Raw genomic sequence first — 19,329 nt, 5'->3', positions numbered from 1 at the left:
TTCTAAAGAATAATAAAATGTTGAATTGTAAGTTTTCTCTTCGCCCAAGCCAAATAATTAACGAAATGAATATATAAATAATTTCAAGATAAAAGCTAACGTAAAGAATGGGTCCCGCAAGCTACCTGCTTACTTCTTATTTTTGGATATAACTAAGTAGACATACCTACCTACGCTCAGTTAAATCGGGGAATAAGCCAAAAATACAACATTTATGTAATCTTTATTTATTTAAATCGTATTCTAACTTAGACAATTTATTTGTACTCTTATGTAAGTAATAACAAATGAAATCGTATAATATAGTTGCATACCTATAATATGCATAGGTAATTGTGTACATACGTAGTGTTTGTTAACTCTTATCTTAGTCAAGTCTGTTAATGTTACGGTCGATAAACAAAATATTATTATCGTAAGTACATTCTAATAATGGCTTGTACTTATTATGCAAATATAGTGTGTTATATGAACTTATATGTCGTTAGTTATAAATCACAATTACTTAACACAAATTCAGCTTCAAGAATTACTTGTTTATACATTTTTCGAGATCATTGTAGTCATGGATTAATATGAAATAATATAAGGAAATAAATGTAATTTCTCGTCGGCTTTTCATGGAATAAGTCAGGTTTCCTTTAGGAAGGCTACGCTGCATGATATATTTTAAAATTTTACAACAAAATTTAACAGTATATGCATACATTATATGTCTTTGTTTCGAAAGCTACAACTACCTACGTGCATTTAGTACGTGGACCGTACCATGAACCTTCTGCACGTGATAAGACAGACTACAAATTGCAAATTGGGGCTAATCGATAATCGTGTCCGGACAAACCTAACTAGATCGTTTTCATCACAAACTAGTTATGGTGAAACAACTACTACATCCTAGTTCAATGACATTGCATCACTGGTGCTTCAATGGCCCAGATTAATGTGGTAAATGTATCAATCCACTTTGCAAAAATATAACTCGTATCAGACTTCATATTACGTTAATGCGTAGATAAACAGAACAATGCCCCATAGTCCGCGACTGAAAAGAGTCTTTGTTAGACTCAAAAAATGCGCAATATCATGTTAGTACTCGATGATTAATGTAAAAGGACGGGTTTGACATAATACTATCAATCAAGGAAGTTACATAATATTTCAGCCATTGAGGGCTGCAATCGGTGCAAATCAGATTGAAGTGGTTTTTCGACTTTTCAATGCACACAGAGACGGTAGAATAGGGGGAAGTTTGTAATAGTTTGTATAAAACCGCGCCACATATCGTACGAACTTGTAAAAATACCGGCCGCCCCCAGAACCGCCTCTATGTGCATTTAGATTTGCTGTAGCATGCTTATTATTTGTATGTCGTTTCCATATCTCGGGCCTATGAAGTCCCGGACTTTTGGAAAGCGTGCGTGGGGCCGAAGCCAACACGCAGAGGCCCTTTAAGACAATGCTTATTATTATTTGTATGTTGTTTCCATATCTCGGGCCTATGGAGTCCCGGACTTTTGAAAGGCGTGCGAGGGGTTATTATTATTATTGTTGTACTATTGTATACATAGTAGCATACATAGTTGTGTGGGCTAGGACCCACACTCCCAACCAGGGTTTAGTCAGTAGAAAGAAATCTTACTGTTGTGATTGTACTGTAATTTGGTTGACTATTTAAGCTGGTATAAGAGATTAAATTAGGCCTGGCAAGCACTGCCGGCAATGGCATCAGTGGTGCTTATGCTGTATATCCTGTAGTTGACCTCGTTAGCGTCCAGGCCTTTGTAGATGAACCGAGGAAGCTTGTCTATCAGCAGCCACAGGGTGCCTTCGCTGTCCACCTGGAAATGAGAATAAAAACCATTGTATAAACCGTTAGAATTAAGTAGACACCTCGCGTCAAAGGGGCTACATACTATCGAGATGACTAGTCAATTCGCAATAGTTATCATTGGACTGACATTTCAGCTTTGGGGTTAAAATGGCCACATCGAAGCAATTCATCTAAGAAAGCAAAATTGCAATTTGACATTTTAACCCCTCTGTTCAATATCAGAGATATAGGTACTCAATAATAAACTTAGATATACAATACTAGTTATTCGCTCGCAACTTCATTGGCATCAACGCAACGTCATTCGGTTATTAAATTTTGCACTTAGGGATAATGTAGGTTTCGACTGGCAAAATAATTTTCAAAATCGGTTCAATAGTTCCTGAGATTGTCGTCTACAAACAAACTTACAAACTATACCTCTTTTAATATTAGTAAGATAACTTGTTTGACTTGATCTAATTTTTTTGCTTCATTTCCATTTCAAGTTTGTGACTTCGACGAAGCCGGTATGTAAAACACTAAAGCCAATAAACATGACAAACTTTTTTTAAATTATTTTAAATACTTATTAGTAATTATGTCGATATTTCATTGACACAACGTAAAAATATAAAAATATTGTGTTGATATCTCGACAGACGAGAAAGAATAGACAAATCGAGACAAAGTGCTAAAAATATATAAATTAAAGTGCAATTCGATTGCCAAACATTGAAATGTACTAAATTATAACACCAACAGTTTATTTTTTTAAATTTTATATTGAGAGTGCTTTATATCCACTAAGTCTAAGTAGTGAAATACTTGACATAGGAATCATTTATAAGAATAATTATAAACTTTATAATAACATAACATCATAAGCATCACGCCTGTATCTCAGACGTGGTAGTAATTTTTCGCCAGCTTTGTCTAAGTACCATAACAGGGGGCGAGCCTTATTGTCATTAACTGGCCAAAATGCCAAATTACATTTTATATTATCGTGCGTAATATGACACCTAAGTTAATAAAATGTTTATTTAAATCAAGAGATAAACAATAAATACAAGTACTTTGAACAGATAAAAGACACGTGTCTCTATATTTAGTTTAGATACTTACAGGGTACTTAGGTTAGAAGCTATTGTCAATAGAACAATTATTTACCTTCAAGTCGTTAGGGAACTCATAGAGCGATGCATCGCTGAACAGCAGGGCGTTGTTCTCCACAGTGAATGGTTTGTTCGTGTTCCAACACCCGACCCCGTCACGGTTGACCTTAGCAAAAACGACAATGTTTTAAACACGCACCAAAAAACGACAGTTTTAATTAGGTACTGCCTTCCAAAATGCAATTTTCTGCTTTAAATAAACGCGGATGCAATTTTTGGCGATGGCGGAAGTCTCTTGTGATTCAAATTGTTTTTTTTTTTATAAATTACCTACCTTAATTCAAGAATATTTTTTAAAACTTTTTTTAACTTTATTACGTATATATATTTTAACTTTTTATATTTGTACTAGTAATCGATTAAAAAGTTAGCTGTGTGAATTAAAATAATGACGAATTTTCATCAATATAATGATTGAGCACTTCGTCACTATCTACGTCTACTTTTTGACAACACGTCTTTTGTCCACTTCTTTAAATTGTTACGTAACATAAGCTCACAACTGTATCCCAAATGAGGTAGGCAGAGGTACATCTATCGAAAGATGAATCACATACCCAGACCTCACCGAGTTTTCTGTTATCGTATCGACGTCTATAATGTTAAAAATGTTATATATTTCAAATATATTTAAATACCTACCTGTGTGTAGAAAAGAACTTGAGTCTTCGGGTCGTAGTAGCTCGCAGATGCCTGGGTGCGTTCACCTTTGTCGCCCAACAACTGAAACACGTTTAACGGTTTAAGGGACCTCCATTAAGTATGAGGAAAAATAATTTAAAAAATCATCGATATTTTATGCACAGGAAAGATATCCAGGGGATCCGTTATCGACATCCAATATGTTATGTCCTCTAAAGAACGAGATTTTTTATTAACTTTTTTGGGGTACAATAAGCAGTAAATCAATAGTTTAAATGTATTTTTACATAAATCAACATGTAATGGAATAAGAGAGATAAAGAGGTCTTTCGTTATCGTAAGTTTAAGTAAGTAAATTTCCTAATGAGGAAAAACCCAAAAAGGACGCCAACCTTAAATGGGCATCTATCTAAGCTTCTTAATTTTTCTGTAAGTAGGTATAAAATAAACCCAAAAATGGCTCCACGAATTTTGTATTTTAAATTTTATTGGAACTTTTCTTTTCTTTGAATCTGGATTTTCAAATTCGATTCGATTTTCAACTCATTCGCTTTACAAGTTTAACTTATTATGCAACAAGAGTAATAATTTTTACAGTCCTAAGCGCAATAGTTGCTATGCAAATCAGATAGCAACGGTGTTAGTGTAACGAGATGCAATTCAAACCTTGAAGTCATGGAATGCCTCGTCTTTGTCGAGGTGAGTGTAGTTGCGTAGGAGTTCCGTGGATACGCAGAACTCTTTGGTGCTTGAGAATGCGTGGAAGAACATCGTCTTGTATCTGAAAAAAACATTTACTTAAATTAAAAAATAATATAATATTATAAAAGACATTTTATAAAAGTAGTACTTCGTAATGACCAATCAATCCTATCCACCCATCCCAAGTTAAATTCGTATATTTAGAATAGAATAGAATAACTTTAGCAAAAAACTTAAGCAATAAAAATAATAAACTCACAAGGACTCTACATTAAATTATACGTCAAATTAACTTGTTCTACATAATCTGACAAACATTACTTTTATAATACATAATTATAACTTCCAAAATTGCACAATACCTAGACTAATTAAACTTAAGGCCTATAAAATGCAATTGGTTTTATTAAAGCCTATCAAAGCAGTTCTTTGGCCTCGAGTACGATCTTTGCGGTACAGATCGTTGAACGTCTTGCTTTCGTTTACTACAGTAAAAAAGACGAGAGCATAACAACACTTAATGGGTACGCAGAGGATCACAAGAGCATGGAAGTATAATCCACAATGTTTCAATGCGCGAGAACAGTCTTTTTTGACGTTTTGAAGGTAAATTGAGCTATTGGGCAATGGTTGGCAGACCTATGTCAATGTGCAGATTTTCATTGCGAAGGAAACACGGAGCTCCCATGGCTTTCCGCATGAAACGATTTTGAGTTAAGTACCTGCAAACGATGGATTTGAGAGGGACGAGAAAAAGTCTATTCTGACGTTTTCGTAACGTTTTTCTTAACATCTTAGCTATACCCTGTAAAACTTTGCATTTTACTCAATGCATAGTACAATGGGATTGCGCTGTCAATAAAATGTTGGATACTCCTATGCATTGTATGTACATAAGTACCCAATATACACTGCCGGGCACACCCTCAATTAACCGGACGGGAAATTTATGGAAGCGACTGCGGGCAGATGGAGCTGTTTTATGGGTAATAGCCGAGACCAACGACTTAACGTGTCTTCCGGCAGAAACTTGTTATATATTTGGACTATTCGATTCTGTATGCAATGCTAAGCTTTTACATAAAATATTATGTATTATATTCTTTGACCATCGAAGATTGACCTCGGGTGCGATTGTGTGATGAAGTGTTGTTTGTTTTCGGGTCAGTGTCGTCAATAACTTGTATGCATTTGCATAAAGTTGTTGACCATTTAACATAATCATTCTCTAATCTTATATAGATAGTGTACATCAAATAAAGGATAATAAGGTGGATTTTCAATATGTGGTGAACGTAATATAGAACATGTTATTATTATTATTGTGTATGGCAAAAAATATCCTGCGTGGTTTATACCTCTATATCTAGTTTAAGCTCCACTCAACCAAGTCTCTAACACTTCCGTCACACAATGTAGCTGCTTATTACTCTCATCATCTGCGCAGAAATACTACTCAGATAATAACCAGACTTTATTTGCGTAATCATTTTTAATAAAATATTTTCTTTAAGAATTGATGGATACAATCTACACAATACAATTTACTTATATAAATAATCGTAACTCGAACATATACACATATTGATTATTGTTTATTTATGTATGTAATTCCGAATCGGAAGTGTCGGTGAATGCCCAAAAATACCATTTTTGTTTTATTCTTCTTCATTAGAGCTTGCATCTTCATAATGAAATGTAACATGAATGTTTAGTTAGTTCAGGGTTTGGTTTCGTTATGTGATGTGACAGAATCAAAGGCAATGGAATTCCGTGGTCTCTATTTACCCCAATGAGAAATAGCTTAGGCGTATAGTGAAAACCATATAAGCGCCTTTTTGAACGCCTTTGTTAACAAAACCTCGCAATAGAGACACTAGTTTCAATCCAAGAAATTAAGGATTAATTGAAGAAAATCACATTAGAATTGAGGGCCCGGTAGTGCTACAGCCAAGACAAGCAAAGCGAAACGCAAAGCAGGGCACTACCTTTTCCCGAAAAGTTTCGCCGATTTTTCGAACCCTCATGACCCCATATTTTTCCTAATGTGTAGAGTTTGGGAACTTAGGTTTGTATAGTTAGAGCGTATAGAATTATAAGCTTGGCTCTACATGAGATCTGATAACTTTTTGATATTGTGGCATGATCTCGTTTTGGTATAATTTTACATAAAATGTTTTTGTGGGGATGTGATTTTTCAAAAAGACGCTGCTCACCTGTGTTTCACTATATTACTATTAGATTACATATGAAACAATATTCATAACGAAACTCTTTATTACAGTTTAATTGCAATGTTACGTACGGAACTAAAAGTAACTTTTGTTCATTCATATGCATACCCCTACTAATGGTAAAGTTTATTGTCCATTACAACCTATATTTAAGTTTGTAGAGCTAGTGGAGAATGTCCCGGTTCAATATCAGATTGCGACATGACAAGGCTAAAATTCGTACGTGAGATATTCTCGTGTATACTTGTAGCAAACGCAAGAAAAAACTGTAAAAAAACGTTCGTATATTTTACGAATGTATATTCATCTAAAAAAGTTTTTTCCATATGAGAGCATTTTTTTTCAACTAGTAATTATCTTCTATCTATTATCTTGCATAATACGTATCTACGCTACGTTGGGAAAATTAGGTACGAGTAACAACTTTAATATATGATAAATTCAAGATAACTTATATTAACCTTGACCTTATTAAGATGAGAGAATCGATCGTCATCAAACATTGCACCTTGTCCCTTTATGGGTAAAGTGAAACATGAATTGGTAATTTATGAGCATCTGACCCTAATGTGTAAAGTGAGAAAAGGAAACTCAGGTTCTTCTCGAACATACTTAGAATTTACTCGCGATATTTTCAGTTCAATTCGATATACTTAATTCATAGAAGAACAATATAAAATAAAATAAACAGTTCAGACATCAATTTGAGAGATGATCTGCTTACGAGTATTCTACACATTATGTTTATTGATTTTGGGATAGAGACACATAATAGAAACCTTAGGTAATGTATTTATTACGAATTTATATAATGTTTGGACTTATTTATAATATTTGGAATAATTTGATCCAAATTAGATTAGAGGGCAAATGGTGTAGAGGAAAGCCAAGACGAAGTTACTTAGACCAGATTGAAAATAAAAAATAAAAAACCGACATCTCGTCATACAAGGTCAAAAAACTTCCAAAGGATCGACCAATCCAGAAAGAGCTCGAAGCTAAAATAAAAAAATAAATTGAATAGATGAATAACAACTTACCCATTCTCCCTAGGTTCGGACAACGCCAGTCCGAAGACTCCATCGGTCCACTGGAATTTGATACCGCCCACGTCGTACTGACCCGCTAGAGGATCGAAGTGGAAGTAATGGTGGGAAACACGCCAGGAGTCGTCTTTCTTCAAACTGTACACCACCACGCCATAACCACCCAGATCAGGGATGTATGCAAAAGCGTTGTCGCAGGTATCCTTGTCTACGTCTACCACCTGAAAGAAGAAGCGATGTGATGTGCTTATCCGTCTATCATTCGTACAAATACAATACACTTATATAGGTATATGGTGGTTGCTGGCCTTATCGCTTGGAGCGGTCTCTTCCATTAATAACTAAGTCATAACAAGACGGAATTTTCCAAGAAGGTTGGTAACTATCACTGAGTTGTGGCTGTCTGCAAAACTAGAGGATTTTACACTGTGATTGTACAATACAAATAAATACCTAGATTTTCATTTATTATGCTTGTCATTTTCGTCTTATCTGCTCTTATCAAAGTTTTCATACAGGCTCGTTGATTTAGAATACTCTTGACCAGGTTTTAATTGCAATACTCTCTTGCAATATTAGGAATCTTGTGAACATTTTAGCGCTGCTCGAGACTTCGATAGCAATATCTATTTTTTATGCTGCTTAACTTTACTTAGTTAATTACTAGACACGTGGCTCATCTAGCTGGAGGCATGAATAAACTTTTAAAGTCAGAACAAGGCGATTCACAGATTTTACGAAAACATTTTTAGCTAAACTTTCATTAAACACTTTTAACACGATCCAAGGATAAACTTGTCCAAATTCTCAACAATATTTTTTTCCTCGTGGATATACTTGGTCTTTTTTTGCAAAATACTTACTACTTAGTTGTTTTGGAAATGTCATCGGTCATGTAGTGAATGCTATCCAAGGCAAATACACAACAAACATTTAAAAGGAAGGCCTGAACTGGAAAATAATTTTACCTTGACTTCTTGTTTTGTTACGAAAAGATGCCAATAGCCGCTTATAATATTATGAAGCGAAGAAGATTCAATCACGGTTTTGATCGATATTATGACAATAGTGGAAGTAATACTTACGACATTGGCGAAGAATGAGTCTTCTTTCATGTCATCGACTTTGAAGAAATATCTGTGCACCAGCTGATCAGTGTTCAGATCGAAGATGGCTAGAGACGGTCCGGCCACTTGGTTGGGCGACCCTGAAGCAAAGAGAAGCCATTGACATTGAAACGTAAGTACCGTTGTGTAACGAACTTAGCCCTATACACCTGTTGCTGAGTTTTCGACTTGCGTATCAACATTTTTTTTATTAATAACTCGATTGGTAACTAAATTGCATACCCTAGTAAAACTTAAAAATACCCTAAAAGCATAATTTTACGAGTATTAATGAAGAAGTAAGATCTACTGCGTTTCAATAATTTCACTCAAAATTGTAACTAATTATAATTCTGTTTTGAACTATACAAACAAATGACAGACGTAGAGCCACTCGCCGTAAAGAGACTCGCCGTTCGCCGAAGCGGGAATCGTCATTTAGGGAGTCACTATCAACGCCATAATTCGACTGAAAGGAGTTAGTTACCTATACATTCTCTTCGCTAATAATAGGATGAACATGTTGATGAAAGTTCATCACGAGACATTTCGTTAGCTTATATCAATCCGCTAGAACATCTATGATATCTTCTATTATCTCTATTTCACTTTGGTTTCCTGACAGCTTACCTGAGTCAATAACGTACAAAATTCATGATACATTCAAACAGCAATGACACGATCTTCAAACATTCGTCCCTTTCAAACCATCGAGTCCTTATTAAGTTGCATCTGATGCGTTGCGCCATAGTACGCTATCGATTTATCTAACCAACCTAGAAAGTAGATCCGCAACATATGCGAAACGCATGTAATATCAAGATTTTGCGTACATTGTACGTCGCGAAATGATTAATGAATAGGACCTACTAATGCGATGAGGTAATCAGATAGTCGTTTTTAGCGTTTCATATCGTTCTAAGATCGTGGTAATGACTTACTATAGCTGAATCAACTGCAATTCAAAGATAAGGTGGAACTGATATCTTGATCCTGCATAGAATTCCTAACTTTGAATAATTCATCACAGTCAACAATTGTATATGAATACATAAAATCTCAGTTTCAGCATACAATTGCAATTTATCAGAGTTGGCACGATTTCACCTTCTTTTTCCTTGTTCGCATGTAGAACATGTTCTACTTGACTGAGAGACTTTCTCTGCTTCTGGAAGGAATAAGTATAAATCCCTGTCAAACGCCACATTTCCTTTCAAGCCTACGTGAGATAAGCCCTATCCATTCCATGCCCTGACATAAGCTGTATCTGTATGTGAGTTCGAACATAATTTATACAGGTATACAGTTTTATAGCGGCTATGAACTGAAATGTATCGTGAATACTGAGTACAGTATACCGTTCTAAAGCAGAGAATATAAACAACCGGTTATTGGGCCATTTTGCATGTTGCTATGATAAGAATGTAACTGATTAAAGTTCAATCAACTTACCCAGAATATCAGCCAGGCCGGAGTCCATAACCCACAGTCTATCACATGCGTCCACAAACACTCTGAACACAGAGATGATAGAGTTGTTTGAGGGTAGAGACTTCTCTGTGTCAGCCACGAGGTTGTCTTTCCACGATGGATATGGTTTCAAGGGCTGGTCCTGTGGTCCGTCGACATCTACATAGTTCAATGAAGAAGCTACTCCATTCTTCCATCTTGGCACTGTAATGAAGAGCTTGTTCTTCCACCGCGCCAGACCCAACGGCAAGTTGTGAGCAGAAACGAATTTTCCATCTTTGATAGCGTTCTCTTTGTCTGCCGGGGTGTCCCATGCGTAGTCGACTTCTTTCCACGCAAATCTAAGTTGTGGTTTTGCTTGTCCCCATACTGAAGTCACTGCTAGTACACACACTAAAATTATTGCCTTCATGCTGATTCTGTAACAAAAAACGCATACGTAATTAATCTTAATTTATTTTATCTCATACGACGAATAAAAAGTGATCTAATTATCATCACACTCACGCTCGTGGCATGTTGACAGGGTAGCGAGTTGATTTACATTACATGTTACTACTAGTTTTTTTCCCAATAACTATACTAGTTTTGGTTGGTGTCAAGTTACAACACGGGGCGTTGGTACTGTATTTTTTGTAACTCTGAGTTTTGTTGAGCAGCGGAAGCACGAATATTTTGAAATTTAAATGGTGTCTGTTGGAGTCGTGTAGTCGTCATCAGAGCAGTGCCAAGTCGAGGCGATGTTGTAACTTGGTAATGACTGCATTGTGAGCCGAGCGCCTCGAGCTCCATAATAAAGATGGCTGGCTCACGTTTTTGCGGATGGTTTGATCTTATTATTTTGAAACGACAAGTTGGTGCATCATCTCTTCCTTATCCGAGCAGATCAGGCTTGTTATGTATTCGGATGGCATGGGAACTGTGACGAACATTACACAACGCGAGATGCAGTGTTATAAAGCGATAATAAAGCGGTATCAATTCAGTTTAATGTAATCGATAACTGCAGTTAACAGCTATAAATTATCTGGGGCATGTTATTATTGGATATTGCTTTGAGGTTCGAGTTGTCGTGCGGTATGGATATTTGTGTTGGGTACACATAATTTACTTCCGATTCAGGTAGTCTGCAGGTATGTGGGAGCAATGTAAGGGAAGAGAATGTAGGCAAGTCACGAGTTTTTGCGGCAATCCACTCAAGGTCGGCGGGTGTTGCTGCTTGCTGCCATGAATTAAAATATCAAGTCATTTATCTCAGGAAACACTTGTTTACTTCATTGTAGTTCAATGTAGCAGATCGCCATGCGATTGCATGTTAATTTTATGTAGTTAGATATAACGTAACGAACATAGTCTATAGGTGTAGTCGGTCAACTGAGTTGGCTATGTTCTTCTTTTATCGTGTGGGTTGTGAAGTGGATTACCAACCTCAGCAACCCTGGTGTCAGGGTTATTATTGAGCCGCCAAAGGCCCCTGACATGACTCATGTAACGATTACGTACTTACATCAGTACGTAGTAAGTGAAACCAACAGCTTAACATGCCTTCTGAAGCACGGATCATTTTACTTTTTGACAATCAGGTGATCAGTGTCTGTAATGTCCTAACCAAACTAGGGATCACAAAGTGATTTTTTGTGATATGTCCCCACCGGAATTCGAACCCAGGGCCTTTGGATCGTGAGCACAACGCTCAACCACTGGACCACGGAGGCCGTTAGTTGGCTATTGAGTACCCACATTGTAATTGCACGCGTTACTATGTAACGCACGCAGAATTATAAAAGCCATGCCAAGCTTTGTAAAGACTGTAACCACACAATAATGTTTTGTTCGTCTATTATATAGATTCTATAGTAAATGACCTTTGTATGTTTCATTACACTATAGGCAAAATGCCTTCATGGGCAAGTAATACTACCATAATTATTTTTTTTGTCTTCTATCGCCTTCATGGCTTATTGAACAATACAAAACGTCACACAGTTATTACAACTCGGTAAAAATACCCTACTACGGTAACGACATGAATGGAAAGACGATTAAGCTGCTAAATTGGTTGTATGGGTATTTACTTATGTAGGTAAATGTGTTTTCCACAAACCCATACCAAACTGCTTTTCACGTTAAATATATGACAATGCAAGTCACATCAATTATAGTTACATTAATGAATAAATAAGATTTTCCTTATATGTCGTAATAATAGGTAAGATTTTTTTTAAGTAGGTATCTCCTTTTTTGCGTAGGTACATAGCAATGAATCAGTGAACAATTTATTTAATTACTCTACTGGATTGTCTACTTCTGCAAGTACAACTGTATAAACTATAAAAGAAAAAAGATATAAGTACCTACTAGTATTAGATGATAATAAAAATGTGTTATATAAAACAAGATCGACGTCGTATTGTAGCCAAATGATCACAGACTTTCAAGCTTATTCATTTTTACAAAATTTCATTATATTGCTTGTAATTTTCACCTCATTTGTTAAACCATAATGAGTATCAGACTGATTCACATCTGAACAATAACTGCTTTATGATAATAATTGGTACCGAGTAAGTTCCCAGCTAATTTATTAGATACACAATACAATACACAGTAAAATGTGTATATTGCACTTAGTTTAAGTATATGTCAAGGGCTTTGCGTTTTGTAGAGCATTTTTTAAAACCTACATACAGTTTACTGCATCCTAATTTAAAAGCTTTTAAACAGGTGTAGATGGTATCAGAATAAACAATTTACTCGTAAATAAACGATTGTTTGAATATATAGCAGATTCAGATTCAGATTCTTTATTTGATTCTTTTTTATATATTTTATATTTTACTATCAGAATTATTAAGTATTTCAATTATTTATTATATTTATTAACAAGTAAGTTCTTAATACCTGCTTAATTCTTCGTTCTTAATCAAAATAAAACATTGTGAAAATTTAAAAATAGTGAAACCAAACTTATTAAGGACTTAAGTAAATAGAAATTGTAAACATTTAAATCACTGAAACTTTAATCAAGCTCATAACAAGATAATTCAAAATAACAGTCAAAAGGTCCAAAAACTTTTGAAATATAGCTTTGTCAATGAAACAAAATAGGTAAAATATTATAAGAGTCTCAATTGACAGTCAATTCAAGTCAGAGTACTTTCGTTTGAATCGTTAGGTCTACTTAATAGACGAATCTATCACATTTTAAGTAGATACACTTACTTATGTTCTATAACTGTATGCAACTTACGTGTATGTGAAAGAGTGTGGCAGGGTCACGCGACCGGTTCACTGCGGCCCTCGTCTCAGACTAAACAGTTCGAGGTCTCCTCACTCTATATATATACACTACAACTTCTACATACTATTGTATTTTAAGCCCAATTGTTTAAGCACTTTTTTCTATTACCTGTTGTGGAGTAAACTCTGTTCTTAGAACTGTTTTTTCGACTAGCGTGCGTGTATATACGCACGCCTATAATTCTTCTTAGAGGTAGAAACACAAATCATAAATGTCTATGTAAAGCCTATTTTAGTATTTGTGTCCTATGATTAATATAATGAACTGTACCTATATATAGAAACAAGTTAGATGTTAGACACTGGCCCATGTAAATAATTCTACGACTTGTGGCATGCCACCATCACATCATACATCAATACATCATACATAGGTACTAAGTCAAGATTTATTAATTAGTATTGCGCTGGTTGCAGACCGCAAGTTAAGCTAAGTTAGTTTAAGCTTAGTTCGCGTAGCTGACGCTCAATACACGATCCTTTGACGTTCGAGAGTTATTTGCAAACACTATGGAAAATATCGTCAGCTGTGCGAGCTAAGCTAAATTAACTTCGCTTAGGTCTCAGTCTGCATATAACGCTAACGCTTTAAAACAACGCTTAGCTGAACAAAAACGAATGAAAATTTCTGGAATTGGCATAACATTAACTAACGACATGACACGTGGTTAGGTTACGTCGTCGTTAATCCCGTACATTTTAAATCGTTTCGTTTGGTTTTTGTACGGCTAAGTGCTGCAATAACGAAAGGGAGCAGCATCTTGGCTTGATCCTCAGGATTGCAGTCTCCGCAAAATTGAGTCGTGGCGAATTTATTTTATTTCTTTCGTTATCGAATGTTTGGAGTAGTAAATTAGAAATGTGCTCCCCGAGAGTAGTGAAAATATTCGAATTCTGAATTCTGCATTCGCTTCGCTGACTGGGCCCTTTAAGAGTGTTTGTCATTGTTTATGCTCGAACGTAGACTTTTCTTCCTTTACCATCCTTTCCTTAGAGGACAAATCCTGTTAGACCTATAGATCTTAACAACCATTCAGCAATTCAATAATAAAACTATTTATGTTCAGTTGAATTCTAGGAAATATAGCTTAAGGTTTACTTGGTAATAGGTATGCAGGATTAATTTAAATGCAGGTCATTCGATTATGTACAACTTGTAAAACTTGAACAATGGTATTAATTAACATAAAATGAATATGTTTCTATAAAATAATATTTAATGTTCTTCAATTATTTTATAAACAAATGCTTTGATTTGATTAAAGTAGTGCATGTACTTAGGTTGCTCTACATCCTGCATTTTGTGCAAAAATAACTTAATAGCATGATAAGTGCAAATGACAAAATAAACGACAATCAACAACAATTCAATTCCGATTGTAATGACCGCACATGAATTGTTGAAAACATATTTTTTAGTTAAGGCTTTCAATTTTTCCAACACTACTTACATAATGGTTATTAGTAGGTACTTAAGTACAAAATGATTTTGCGATGATTTAAAACACTCACATCAAGTCACAGAATTAATATTGTTCTGTCTCCGTCCTGATTTTCCATTTCAAAAAAGACATACTTACTTACCTACTTAATTTAAAAAGAAAATTCATGTTATGAAAAACAAAACTGAATTACTCCACTATACATGAAATGCAGGTGACTAAACAAATGACAATCAACAAGTCAATTATGGCGAATGAATAAACAAAAAATTCTAGGCAACCGAAGTCTTTGTCTAATTTTTAGCCTGGTGGTTTAACACCGGTGTTGTTTACAATAAATAGTCAGCAACAATACAGCCTGTCATGTTCGAAGTGGTTGCGCAGGCGCACTTCAATTCGCTTCGGATAAACCTGATAATTCAAGGCTCACCCCGTGACAGACGCATCCGTCGCCATTCATACGTTCAAATTGACATGCCCAGCGTAATTGAACATCGGATATGTGAATAATTTTGTGTCAAAATTAACAAGCTGCGCACAATTTATGTTCCATACCTATTTAGTTAGTTGTCAACCTTACATACCTCAAATCAAATCACGCTTACATACCTAGCTGTAAATATACTACCTGCTTGTACTGTAAGCGAATAGAACCTAACAGAATATTTTCATTTACTTGGCTTAGTTCAGCATGTTAACGAACATTTTCAGCCTCTAGGAATTTGATAGGTTCTTCAAAACTATATGTACATAAAATCTTTAGAATTATGCGACAGAATTCGCCAATATGCGTGTAATGCAGCCCACATTGAGACAGACGCAAAAAGAGTATTTATTGGAAGTGTACGAAGGAACTCCGCTTATCCTAGGCAATCAAAACATCCCACGCAGATTGATAGCTCATTTCACCAACGTAGCAATCAAGTTACGACGAATATTACAAGTTATCAGTGCGAAGATGAAGGCAGTTTACTTTCTTACACCCCTTTCCTAACAATAGTATTACATGCACGTGCCCGCATAGTTAAAACCTAGTGTAATAAAGTTCATTATTAATACAAACGACCTGAGAAGATTCTTGAAATTAATGTCAACAAAAGGTGAGCTCTTTACCGACTCTTGACGAGTATAGCTTAGCTTCTACGATTGCTTTTAATCGACTTACCTCCTTTTCTAAGTCTTGAATCAATATCCAGATCTGAATCAATATCCAGATCTGAATCAATGTAAACAAGTATTTTTGTTAGCTAGACATACCCATACGGACATAAAACCCGTAATCCTGATGGGGTGAACAGGGACAAGTAATAGACCAAGTTCTTCTTGAGGGTACAGCCGCTGTGTATACCTACGAGCATTCATTCTGGAGGATTTTCGGCCGAAGGGTGTTGTGTATCATCGCTTCCAAGGTATCTATCTACGCAGACATGCATGCTCCACCGATGCAGCACAACACGTGCCAGTATAATTTAACTTGATTGAAAATTATTTTATATATTAGTAGGTTGGTCAACAGGCTCCGTGGTCTAGTGGTTAGAGCGTTAGGCTCACGATCTGGAGGTCCGGGTTCGATTCCCGATGGGGAAATTGCCGAAATCACTTTGTGAGACTGTCCTTTGTTCGGTAAGGACTTTTCAGGCTTGGATCACCTGATTGTCCGAAAAAGTAAGATGATTCCTTGCTTCGGAGGGCACGTTAAGCGGAAAATTCCACTTGGTCTGAATCATATCTTAAAGTTGTCGTTACACCACCACCCTGTTAGCACCCTGTCATATTGTATGGCCATGTTGTCCGATTTAAATAAATAATACAATAGAATACAACGAGAAGCTACTTTTGATACAAAAACCTAGGATACATAATGATAATCGATATGGTTTTAGCGACTGGTATAAATATTAAATTCATAATCAATCTATACTGGGACAAGGTGTAGAGGCATATAAAACAGATATGCGGGGTTAAAAAGGCGACATCGAAGCAATTTTAATAAAAAGCAATATTGCAATTTGACATATGTGCATATAAAAGTAAGTGTGCAATGCAAACAAATTTCAAATAGCAATATTGCTTTTTGTTGATGTGGCCTTTTTAGCCCTCAAGGTCGGTGGAGGTTTTAGATATAAAAAAAAAATCTTATAAAAATCTCAAAAACAATCATATTATTAATATTTTATGCTACAATCGATTCCAGGTTCTAACCGCAAGCGCAACATTAAATATCTCATGAATACTGATCGAAGTCTTGACGTATTGAAACAATAATGCACTCGCAGCATGACAGGCACCTAGTCCGATTCTATTGGTTCTTTCTCTTTCCTTCCTGCCTGCTTCTTCATGCTTTATCCTGATGCATGACGTCTTTAAAAAAAAGCCGTCGCAGCCCAGTTGAAAGAACACTTGACTCTCGCTATGAGGTTGCAGGTTCGAATCCCAGGACGGACCTAAACCAATGATGCATGTAGAGCTTTAGGGGTGCAGAAAAGTGCATGCGTGCTATAAATAATGCTTGGTCCCAGGATAGTTGCAAACCTCTGTTTCAAAAATATAAAGTGTTGCCTTTACCTTGCATGTACATAAAAGATGCCTGCATTTTTGTAAAATCACAAAAAAAATATTTCAAAAAATGTAGTGAAGTAAGTGCAAGACAGAATTATATATTAGAAGACAATACACGAACGTACTATACCAGCCTCCTTGTCGTGCGTATATTTATAAAAAAAAATGTTTATAACACGTGTGTCATAATTTTTAACAATTTACCTGAAAATTTAAAGGAATTAAATATGATAGAATTTAAGCATGATTTAACGAAATGGTTATTACATATGTGTTTTTATAGTGTCAACGAATTCTTTAACTATAGGAATAAGTCTTAACAATGATATAATTAAGTATATGTATAAATATTTGCACACCTGCTTGCAGGTTGAATACATGCACTGTTTTACTTAGAATAAGATCTTTAACTTTGTGTTCTTGCAAATAAATATTTGATTGATTGATTGAATGATTTTCGAATTTGTTTTCGAATTTATGTTTGGGTCATAAATTCCCGAGAAATGCGTTTCGGAGGTATGTGGCCTAACCTGTATTGGGCTGGTTTTCCCTTCGGGTTGGAAGGTCATACAGGTAGCCGCTTCTATAAAAACCGGACTTGTTAAGTCTTCAGGTTAGGTAAACGGACCCTGTGAAAACGGGATAATGCCAGGGAGATGATGATGAAGAGCGTCTGTCGATTTACTATATGTGCAAAATGAAATTGTTTTTGATACAAACTCTTAGGCACATTTTAAAACGGATATAGTTAATAGTCCTTTGTTGTCTAATGGGCGTTGGGACTACTACAGCACACAGGTTATGAAACATACTTATACTTGGATACCTACAAATATACTTATACCTAGACAAACTATCATGTTGGAGATGATAATACTCCATAGAGAAAAGTATTTACATACAATATAATAATCAGTATAAGTACATAAGATCACGCATGTTTCTTATAAGGCTAGAGAGAGATCACGGAATACGATATTTCTTAAGATTTTCACGGTAATGAATCACTTCATTAAGCTTGAATGTTATAATAAATCACGAGCAATTACTACCAAAACCTTGGCTTGGTGGGAAAGGTGCCATCTGTCAAAAGTTTGAGTCGTGCGACGAAACTCGCGACCACCAACCGCTGGCCATGACCCGAACTAATTCATGTTATTATAACGACTTATTCAAAATACCAGAACGAATTGCCCAATTTTTTTTAGTGCCTGCTGAAAAAGCAAAAGCGTTTTGAAGCTTTAGTTCACAATTTCATCAGGCACTTTTCATGCATTAATATTTGTCCCCACATAGTAAGCAGGTTGATAGACATGTCACATTAGCTAAAACAATAAATAAACTACCTAATCCTAAAATGACGTACATTGACCAAATTGGAGATGTCCTTAGAAAAGGTATAGTACAATCTACTCTGAACCGGCGTGCGTGTATGAAACTATAGATGAATGTGGAGGAAGCAAGAGTATTAGGATCGAAGCAAATGGAATTCCATTGTCTCTGCTTACCCCGGAAATAGGTGTGAGTTTATGTATGTATGTATAAATAAACTAATAAATTATCTGAAATGTCAATTTTCAGATACTGGTGCACACAACAGAGATATGATTCATTATCCTGTCGTGATTGTTATTTATATGTACCTAGTAGTGAGCACAGTCAGGGTCAGGAACGAAAAGAATCTTAAAAAGAAACGAAAAGAGTCTGAAATGGTGGAAGAAACAAATACCAAAACTGGCTGCATTTTTGCCTTGTGATGGCTTTGTTACCTATGTTTTGGACATGTTTATATAACGTATGCATGTTCTATATTTTTCGCCTTGCCTATATTAGCAAT

General features: G+C 35.6%; 1 protein-coding gene across 1 annotated transcript; it reads right to left on the bottom strand.

The window, feature by feature from the left end:
• Positions 1–211: 211 nt before the first annotated feature.
• LOC126367165 (protein yellow-like) lies at positions 212–13,599 on the bottom strand. The gene is made up of 8 exons (XM_050010578.1): positions 13,442–13,599; positions 10,174–10,610; positions 8,701–8,822; positions 7,610–7,836; positions 4,300–4,414; positions 3,634–3,714; positions 2,987–3,097; positions 212–1,841 (listed from the first exon to the last, which is right to left on the bottom strand). Exons 2-8 carry the CDS (start codon positions 10,601–10,603, stop codon positions 1,698–1,700), a joined length of 1,230 nt encoding a protein of 409 aa, XP_049866535.1. The 5' UTR covers positions 10,604–10,610; positions 13,442–13,599; the 3' UTR covers positions 212–1,697.
• Positions 13,600–19,329: the final 5,730 nt, after the last annotated feature.

Source organism: Pectinophora gossypiella, chromosome 5 (assembly GCF_024362695.1).
Source record: "Pectinophora gossypiella chromosome 5, ilPecGoss1.1, whole genome shotgun sequence".
NCBI classification, from domain to species: domain Eukaryota; kingdom Metazoa; phylum Arthropoda; class Insecta; order Lepidoptera; family Gelechiidae; genus Pectinophora; species Pectinophora gossypiella.
The sequence above is the reverse complement of the archived record's forward strand: the minus strand, read 5'-3'. Positions and strand labels throughout refer to the sequence as shown.